Here is a 10296-nt window from a genome sequence, read left to right as displayed (position 1 = left end):
TATCTATCTATCTATCTATCTATCTATCTATCTATCTATCTATCTATATTTTATTATTTATTCTTTCTTTATTCTATCCTTTATTTAGACAGGTAAATTCCATTGAGCCATCAGAATGAAGCAGGTAAAGATAATGGATGGATGGTTAAAAAATTATATATACATATATATATACTTTGTATATATACACACATACAGATTGACACAAACTGCACGACATTACAGGAAAATGTTTGTTGTACGATGCTGCCCTCTAGTGGACGGTTTGCAAACATTTTTCTAATATTTTACATTTTTAGCTGGTTTATTTGTGAACCATTCTGTTCGGGAGAATCGTGATGCGTCTTCTGTTAAAGATTTTGCACAAACTGTCAAAGCAGCTGCATTTTCCTCTGACAGTTTGGGGCTGATTAGTCAGAACGAACTGGACCTTAGACCTGATCCAGAATCAGTCATCTTTAGTTTAGCTGTTTGACGTCATCATGCTACTGAAAGGCCTGCAGGAGTCCAACAGCCAGCTGAGACAGATAATGAATGATCACGTGAATTTAGATTAATCAAAGCTCTGCTGGTGAAGCTGCATCAATGTGACGTTGAAGTGATTTCAATTTATTGGAGAAATAAGATTCAGCTCAAATTTATATAAAATAAAGGAAAAATTGAGGAAGTAAACTTGTTCTATAAGACATTTGTACTAAATTTACTTTTGTCGTTTTCAAACATGTCTCTGTTTGTCACAAGTAAAAAAGTTTTTTCTTCATGTCTTTGCATGCTTTTATTTTGAATTGAGCTTAACGTTTGCTCCTTTGGCTGCACTGAAAAGGTGAACACCTGGTGAGTTCAGTGCAGCCAATCAGGAGGCGGCTCAGAGCAGCGGACGGAAGGTGAGACCTGTGTTTGGACAGAAGAGTCACACAGAACCAGAACCCTTGATGCTCCAGAATCTGGATATGGTGCCAAGAACTGGACCCGTGGAGGAAACTGTTGAAGCCTGGGTGATGAGTGATGCACACGCACCTGCAGGTTGGAAACCTGCTCACCTGCCCTCACAGGTGAGCGCCTGTTGAGCTTGGACATCTCTGAGTGTCTGCTTTGTGGAAACATCTGGAAACATTAGTTTTATTAAAAAAAATCAACGACTGCTGAAATTTGTTAGATTTTTTATTTTTACAGTTGTTAGAACAAGCGGGTCAGAAGGTAAAATGAGCAAAACATTAAACAAAACAGTGGCTAAAAGCTAAAACTAGCAATGCTGCAATAACAATATAATTAAATTAGCTAAACTACAACTAACAAAGTATCAGCTCAAAGCTAAAACAAGCTAAATTACTTGTCAAAGCTAAAATGAGCACAAATGCTGCTAGAAGTTAATAAAGAACTTACGTACATCGGCTAAAAGCTAAATTAAGCAGAATATGGCTAAAAGTAGTAATTAACTAAACCACAGCTAAAAAAATGGCAAAACTGGAAGCTAAAAAGTGATAAACACAAGCTAAAAGCTATAAATGGCAAAACTCTAACATGAAGCTAAAGTTAGATAAATTACAACTAAAAGCTAAACCCACCAAGACTATCACCAAAAGCTAAAAGGAGCGAAGATGGAACTAGCGCTTGTAGCTGAAGTAGATATTAGACTTTCTTTTTACGATTGAAGAGAGAGTGTATTTTTATAAACAAAGTTAAATAATTAAAGTACAGTGGTGCACACTATTCCTATCTGAACCGGATATTCTGATAGATAAACGATTAAAAATGGTACAAAGGATGCAGTTTGATTTTAAAAAGACAGACTTCAGTGTTGAAGGCGTGGCCTTCGAGTGATGAAGGTGGAGCTTTAGCCTCTAGCTGAGGAGTTTAGATTTCTGGGAGTTTGGGAGCAAAGGTCAGACAGAGCGATAGACTGATGCGCCAGGGCTTTGTTGGCAATGATGCGAGTGTTGCTCCGGTCTGTGCTTGTTAAATTAGGAGCTGAAGCAAAAGGCGAAGACTCGGATTTGCTTAATCTGTGTCACAGTCTTTAGCTGGGGATAATTATGTTGTGATTCTGAATATAACCTGCTTTAAAAGTCCATCCCAGAGCCACTGGAGCCATTCGCAGTTTAGAGTTGTCAGTGAACCTAACGTGCATGTTTTTGCGCTGTAGGGTAAAAAAAACAAACAGAGAAAACCCACTCATAACCAGAAGCCACTGCTCGTACCTACTATTTTGGATGAGGACTTTTACACAAGCTGCATACAAACAAGTCAGAGACTAAAGTGAACTTTTCAAAGCACTTAGAAAGACGGAGAACGTGCATCGATGTTGAAGTTTATTCCAGTAAAGTCTGTACATTGGTGACAACAGAGGAGGCAGAAACAGGTGATCCCTGCTGAGACGAACCTGATGTTTAATTATTTATAGCGACCTTCTTCCTGTGTTTGTAAATGTCAAACTGAGTTCATGTTTACCCCTCCATGACCTGCAAGGGTCGAGATGTTCTGACGTCAGCCACTAGATGGCGACATTTTCCTGCAAATGAACCTGGAGCTGCAGAAAGTTGGTGAGTCTGTGATGATGCCCTTTTACAACAATCTGAAAGGTCTTTAAGTTCTGTTGAATGAGCAGCATGGTTCTGATGTTCTCCAGATCCACACCAACGTGTTCAAATCTCCAGAAGAACAGAACCCCCCCCCCCCTGCTGTTTTCTTCACACTGGTTCTGAAACTTCATCCAATCTTGGTTTGCAGCCTGATCGGTCCAAACTCTGTGAGGTCTCAGAACCAGGAGTCACAGTTCGTTACACGGAGTCAGAACTACAGAACCGAGTGTCGGCTACAGAAACGTTGACGTTAAACCCAACAAATAAACGGTGATGGAACAGGAAAACCACCTTCTCGCATAAGAAACATGACTGAAAGTCCTGCAACCTTTTAAACTGTTCTGTTTTAACAAGGTGCTGCTGGGTTTGGATCAGAACCTGGGACTGTGTCAACCAAAATCCCACAACTTTTCTCCTCCAGAGACTCAGGTTCTGTTCAGATTTTCATAAACACTTGAAAAGAAAAAGCAAAACTCTTTCAGCCGAGCTTCAAGCCACAAGTTATTCTTCATAATCTGCATGTCTTTAAATAAATGCAGCTTCGAATATATATTAAAAAAAAAATCTGCAAACAAAAATCAAAATTTCCGTTGCGTGGAAAGTTTCCTGCAGGACAAGAACTCTTTTTCTGTTTTAGTTGTTTTCCAAAACGCTTTCATTTCAGCTTCTACTAACTTTTTTTTCTATTAATTATTTAAAGTCATTTAAAAACTCCAAACAACAGCTTAAAGCACAATTTCTGGTTTAGAATAAATTACTCAAAGAACTTGTCATCTGCTACATAAATTGATTTACTTAAAAACAAAAGATAAGCACAATTTAAAATACATTTTCAGTCAATCTGTGTCCATTTTTACTTGAATATAAAGGTTGGCCTCAGCTGATGGAGCAAAATCATTTGATACGTTGCAGAAAACCTTCTGATCCAAAATACAAAATAATTAAGACTGTAATTTTCAGAACATGCATAATTAAGTGGATCTTGTTTGCTTTCTCTGCGAGACATTAAAAACAGAGGAAATGCAAAATTGAGCCTTTTTTTTTCCTGCAACAAATGACACTCAAACATTGTATTCTTGTGAGAACCGGCTCCCTGCATCAGGGAAGATTTGAAAACACCTCAGATATATTTCAGGAGTAAACCTGGCAGGAAGAAGTGCAGCTTTGTGTACTAAAAATGTTCAAAAATTAAAAGCAGCGTGTGGATTATAAGTGGTTAAAAGGGTAAATATTATAAACAGTGCATATATATTGATGCTGCAATAAGTTCAGTTTAAATATTCTGCTGAAATATAACACAAATGGCACAGATGAACAGAAAAAAAACACATTCTGTGTGTGCAAAATTCTTGTTCCATCGCTGTTGAAACAAAATGTTTAAGTTCACAAAAACAGAATTTATCCTATATATCAGCTTTATTGATATATTTAACAAAAATAAGAATTGGATTATACAATAAGTGCCAGGTCTGCAGCGTTTTGTGTATTTATACTAAGATAAAACTCAGTTATAGAGATTATAAATGTTTGCACGTGCTACAAAGGCAAACAGGAAACATTACTGAAACTTCTTTAGAAGAAGAAAGTTTGTCAGGTTCGTGAAAGTTTATTTTCTTTTTTTTAACCAAAAGGCCTCTGGGCTTTCTTCATCCAGGAGTCCAACAAACATCAACAACAACATATTTATGTGGCTGCACGTGAGAGGCAAACGTGAAAGTGGGACAAAAGATCCGTCCAGGAATCCTTCAGCAAAAACACAAGATGTCCGCTTGTTTGCGCAGATGTGCGCGCATTGCTCACATGACGCACGGTTTGATGTCCTGACACACGCTCTGCGGGTGGTGGTGCGGGTGGTGGTGGTGGGGGTGGTAGTAGGAGCCGCCGGCCGACGGGTGGAAGGACGAGATGCCGTTAAAGTTCAACACAAAGTCCTTCCTGTCGCACACGGACGAGTGGCTCTGATAGCGCGGGATCCCCACTGCGGAGACAAACAGCGTGCGTGTGAGAAGTGCGCGCGGTGCACGCACACACAGTTTAAAATACAAAAAAAACAAAAAAACATCCGAGTTTGACCCCCAGGAAGGTCAATGTCTGATTTTATGTTGTTTTTATTTATTTATTTATTTATTTATTTATTTCTCCGTCATCTGCCGTAAAAAAAACAAACAGTTAAAAAACATCTGATTATTTTTTAATTTAGATTTTTATTGTTGTATTTTTGCAGCCCCATCAAACGTGTTAATAAATCTTAAATACATTTTGACTTCTTTCATAAACGGAGGACTTTTCTTTGCGCAAATATCCTGATTTTAATACATTTATTTGTTATTTTCAGATATAAAACATACTTTAGAAAACTTTTTTAGATTTATTTACAGAAGCAAACTAAATAAAATAAAAATAAATGTTTTTAAAACGCGTCAGAAATGAAGCTCCAGTTTGAAGCAGGTGATCCAACGCACTGGAAATCAAAAGATTTAAGAGAACCTGACGCGGGGTCACAAGGACTCCAGATGTGACTCCAGATGTGACTCCAGATGTGACGGTGCGGCTCGCTGCCTCGCGCCACTCCTGTGATTGACAGGACTGTCACCGGCCCCTGCGTAAAGGTTCCGGGCCCACCGCGGCCGGTGTGGTCCGACCCGCGCGGCCTGTTTGGTTAACCTCTGGGACCCCCCCGGGCTCCAGCGTGAGTTTGAGCTCTGCTGCAACAAATGAGGCTGAACTGTTTTTATTTTTTCTTCCTCTTCTTTATTAATTATCATCCCGTGACTGAAGAAATAAACTGTTTGATTTTTGTTGTAATTTTTACTTTTATCATTATAACATTAAATATCAACGAAAAGCCGCAATGGTTTTAAAAATGCACGCGCATAGGTTATAATTTAATACTTCCGTTGCAAAGATTTGATCAAATGTGCGTTTTTAAACATTATTAACTTGCAGTAATGTGAGAGAAAATAAACATTTAATCTTAAAAGGAGTTTTAATAATCTGTTTTTGTTGCACAATTAAATAAACTTTACAGTAGGCTACTCTAAAATGATCTGATGTGCAAACGTACTAGTTTGATTTTATTTTTTAATTGTCACAGAGACTTCTGCTGCAGATGTAAACTACAATGTAAATAAATCAAATCAAATGCATGTTGGTTCTGCAGATACAGGTAACTCGATGGTTCTGGTCGTGCTGAACTGGTCTGGTACCTGAGATGTCGCTGGAGTGGCTGTCCCTGCCGTTCTGATGGAGGTAGCTCTGCTCCAGAGAATAATGAGACACCCCGGAGTGTAAACCCGAGGAGGCCGCGCTGCTGGAGGCCAGAGGCTGCTGTTTGATGTAGGGGGGCCCGCCGGAGGACGCCCAGTGCGCCGATGTGCTGGCGTACGGGGAGTGTCCGTCCAGCGCGCTGGCCATGGCCGGAGAGGACGGAACCGGGCTGCTGCTGCTGTCCGGCCCGTACTCTCCGCTCGGGGGGACGGGGCAGCTCGCCATGTACGTGGAGCCGGGGCTCGGGGACATGTGAGGGACGTGGTGGCCGCCGCTCAGGCTCTCGTACCCCCCAGCCATGGAGTTGCTCATCATGTCCAAGTTGTAGCTGTTCCCGTGACAGGCGAGGCTGGACGGAGGCTGAAAGTCAAAGCTCTGCGGGAGGATGGAGGTTCCGAAGCCGATGCCGTTCATCATCCGGTACATGGGCTTCAGAGCTTGGCATTTTCTTCTGAAGCCTCTGGGTCTGCGTCGAAACGAGCCCTCCTCGAACATGAACTCACTGCCCGGGTCGATGGTCCAGTAGTGGCCCTTCCCCGGCCTGCCCAGCCCTTTGGGCAGCTTGATGAAGCACTCGTTGAGCGAGAGATTGTGCCGGACCGAGTTCTTCCAGCCCTGATATGAACCCCTGAAGAACGGGAAGCGAGCCTGCAGGAACTGGTAGATCTCGCTGAGGGTCAGCCGTTTGGTGGGGGAGCTCTGGATCGCCATGACGATGAGAGCGATGTAGGAGTAGGGAGGCTTTTCCGGCCGCCTCAAACCCGAACTCGCCTTTTTCCCTTTCACGCCCGAGGACGAAGTTTCTGAGGCGGCCTGCGAGCTGAGCATGGCGGGGTGCAGGACGCCGGACGCCGGGCTGGATCTCAGAGAAGGCGGAGGGTCCAGCTGCTGCTGAGGGGTCTCGGTCGTCATGTCAGCTCTGACGTACAGCTGGCGTAGAGCGAGGAGAGGGAGGGAGCGGACACGAGCTGTGGAGGGGTTCACGAGTTCCAGTGGTCTACGTCGATGCTGCACAAGTGGTCCCCTGAATCCCGGCGCGAAATGGAGAGAAATCTGTCTCCAGTTACGCACGACGATCTGGTTACGCACGGTGCTCCTTTTTGACGCACGGCGGGTACGCACTGACAGAGGGAGGAAGAGGAAGGGAGAGTGGTGATGGTGGAGGAGGGGGAGCTGGTTATCCACTGGAGACTGAGTGTCCGGGGCTGGAGCCTGACTCGGGGGCTCCACTGGGTGTCACACCGGCGCTAAGTGGCGCTGTGTGACGCGCCGGGTGGCCATCGAGCGCCTTAATGGAGGACGCACAAAAACAGTGGGACTTTTTGCGCGCAGAAGTCCAGACAAGCAAACCCCGACCACCTATCATTCCATAAATCTTTCCTCCCTCTGCGGGAGCCCCCCCCCCCCCCCTCCGCATTCTGCGCCAGCAAATCTCACAGAAATCAGTGACGAATTCAGCCTCCACCCCCCTCCCACGCTCTCTCCAAATCTGGCCCAGGTCCACTTCTACAGTTCTGAGCAGCCCCTGATCCTCTGCAGTTCTCGTCCTCCATGTCCCCTCCCACCCCGGACAGCGCGCAGTCCGACCATCCATCAAACCTCCTCCTCCAATCAGCAGCGCGGCCATTTTCATCTGCAGCTGAACATTAACTTTCAAGAAACTCGCCACAGAATATCCTGATGCATGCTCAAAATGCTCAAAAGCTCGAGGAGTTTTGGAGCCGCGGCGCTGGGGGTCTCGTGCTTTCTGCACCCAAAGCAACTTATTTGTATTATTTCTGCTCATAATTTCCTCCCAATCTGGTCCAGAGGATAACAAAAACAAACTGTCGCGCCGGTTCTGGAGCCGAGGAGTGTGAGAGCTGAGGAGGCGGTGGTCCTTACCGTGCGCGTGGAAGCGACGGGGTGGGGTAGGGTGGGTGGAGGGGGTCTCTTTGAGTAAATGACTTTGACATGAGTGGAAGCAGGCTTTTTCCATCAAGCCCGGCCCTGGATACCACACACAGCGCCGCCAGTGTCAGCTTACCGCCCCGGGCCAGAGCCTGTCCCCTGGGCCCCCCCGTTCATTAGAGAGAGAAAAGCGAAATTAGGCGAGCGGGCGTCGACAGTTTCCTCCCCCACGGAGCCATCACACACAGATTTGTCCAACACGATGGAGTTATATGTCCCATAAAGGTAACATCAACATCCGGAAGAATTAAAAACGTGCGAGTTCAAAAACTCAAATAAGAGATTTGATCAAACTGGGAATTAGAAATTAATTCACATTTTAAAGGTTCTTCTGTCCCCCCCTCTTTCCAAAAGGCCTTTTTAAAATTACAGTGAAGTCTTGAAGACCAGACAAATACAAATTCATAATGTTCTCGTATTTATTGTTGCGTCTTTACATTAATGGAGCAATTGCAACCAGATGCCAAAATACCCTAAAACAACCATAAGTTCAGTTTATCCAGATGTTTTCTAAAGTATTTGATGCTGCGCTGGTGGTGGTTCTGGACTTTTGTTTCTTTTCCAATCCAGTTCAGACCACAGAAGGCCTAAAGGGTCGAGCTTCCACGTGGTTTTCAGCACGTTCTCTTTGTTTACATTGAGTGCGACCCGAGTTTGAGAATTTCATATCTGCAGTAAACTCTGTCAAACCCATTTGATGCATTTAGGATTGTCTTGTGATTTCTTTTGACCTAGAGGTTTCCTAAAACAATAACAGGCTGCAGTAACCTTTACTTTACACAACAAAGGCTTGGTGGATAAAATAATTTTCCTTTAACTCTCTCACACACAACTTGGACCTCAGCGACTTCCTGCAACATCAGAACTCGTGACCCCCGCTGAGACCAGGATGCCTCGGTCTGCTGAGGAGATCTTTGTTCTGGACTCTTTGAAGGCTCTGATCCGGACGGATTTACGCGCCGGAGCTCAATCTGGGGTCTAATTTTGTCTTTTGGAAACATGCAGAGAGCTCGACACTCTGAGGGGTTCTGCTGGTTTAATGCAGAGCTCAGGTAAATTAAAGGATCTTCAACAAAAACTGATCGTGTTTTATAGAAAATATATTTAAAACTGATGAACGTTGATTCTTGTTTTTATCTAAAGAACAATCAGTAGAAATTAAATTGACTTGCATCCTAATAGATTAAATCAGTGTTTTAAAAGTATCAGAAGTTTTAAGACTGCAGTCCTTTCTGTCTCTGATGTCCTTTTCCTTCTGGCTGCGCTTTTGTCCCGCCGCTCTGCGTGTTTCCTGTGCGGTGCCGGGAGCTTGGAGCGGCCTCTGCGGGACTCTGGGAGGTCAGGCCCGGTTCACCGGAGTGACGGACTGTTTGGACTTCCTAACATTGTGCCTGCCCCGAAGTTTACTTTCATTCCACTGCAGCTCGGAGCAGAGCCACAGTTCCTCCTGCTGCGGCTGGAACCGAAGCGCGCGCGTTTGGCTGGAAAATCCTTGATTGGAGCCACGTGACTGCACCTCAGCCAGGTGTGCTGTTCCCGGCTTTCACCTGCAGGTTGCAGCATCGTCCCTTCAAACAGGAGCAGGTCTCACCTGGCACCTGTCAGCCAGTCCACCTGGACCTCTGCGGGTCGGACCAGCAGAACTAAACCTGTTTTATTAAACACGAGCACATTGAATGCACACAAATATGTGGACCTTTAATATTAATATAAATGGTAAAAAGGTTTTATGTTGTTCGGTTTTGCACCAAAAATAACTTTTTTTTTGTGTATTTTAGCTCTTTTTAATAATTTATATATTTAAACAAAAATGTAAAATTTTCAGCAATTAATTACAGAAAATATGCTGCATTATATATTTTATACAACAATCTGAACCAAGTTATCAGTTTATAAAATGGTTTATTGGCGCCAACTTATAATTAATTGTAATTTTTAGAATGTAAAAACAAGTTCAAGAAAAAGAAAACAGAAGAATAAAAGATTTACTGTAGGTCATGACGGTGTTCAAACTAATTTTATGCTGAATAACTAAAAAATAAAACATGTGGAATATCATTTTGTTGGGTTTTAGGGGGTTTAGCAGACAGCTGCTGGGTCTGGGGTCTGTTTCAGGACCGCGGAGAGCAACAGAACCCGTCCGGACCCGGACACATAAACTGCACTACTGTGCGCATGCGCCATTTTCTGCGCGTTTAATGAGTCGCTTTTGTGGAGCTAATTAAAAGGGTTTTTTTTTTTGTTTTTTTTTTAATAGGCAAACTATTTTATTATCAAAACGCAACTTGCATCAGATGATATTTGATTGCACCTAAATTAATCAATTAACTATAAAAATTATTCAGGCAAGCCTGAAAATGGTTCCGTTATTTACCTTTTAGAATGAAAAATATATTTTTTTTTATTGTGTAAGGTTTGTTGCAGGTCCTGGCTGCTCTGGAAACAGAACTTTAAACTTTTTTTACCTGCAAGTTTCTTTACATAATGGAGCTATATACAT

The 10296-nt window shown here is 43.3% G+C and overlaps 2 protein-coding genes across 2 annotated transcripts in view; one reads left to right on the top strand and one right to left on the bottom strand.

The window, feature by feature from the left end:
- gmds (GDP-mannose 4,6-dehydratase) overlaps window positions 1-10296 on the top strand; it is a 320644-nt gene that overhangs the window by 270226 nt on the left and 40122 nt on the right. The window lies entirely within an intron of this gene.
- LOC119430494 (forkhead box protein F2-like) lies at window positions 4376-6830 on the bottom strand. The gene is made up of 2 exons (XM_037697908.1): window positions 5786-6830; window positions 4376-4557 (listed from the first exon to the last, which is right to left on the bottom strand). Exons 1-2 carry the CDS (start codon window positions 6756-6758, stop codon window positions 4376-4378), a joined length of 1155 nt encoding a protein of 384 aa, XP_037553836.1. The 5' UTR covers window positions 6759-6830.

Source organism: Nematolebias whitei, chromosome 3, assembly GCF_014905685.2.
Source record: "Nematolebias whitei isolate Nwh7 chromosome 3, NemWhi1, whole genome shotgun sequence".
Classification (NCBI taxonomy): Eukaryota; Metazoa; Chordata; class Actinopteri; order Cyprinodontiformes; family Rivulidae; genus Nematolebias; species Nematolebias whitei.
This window is presented reverse-complemented; position numbering and strand designations above follow the sequence as displayed.

Bases quoted from the DNA above. Each gene is read 5' to 3' on its own strand.
- LOC119430494 (XM_037697908.1), bottom strand. From the start codon at position 6,758: ATGACGACCGAGACCCCTCAGCAGCAGCTGGACCCTCCGCCTTCTCTG. The intron at 4,558-5,785 runs GTACCAGACCAG...TTGTCTCCGCAG, and splicing joins CCACTCCAGCGACATCTCAG to TGGGGATCCCGCGCTATCAG.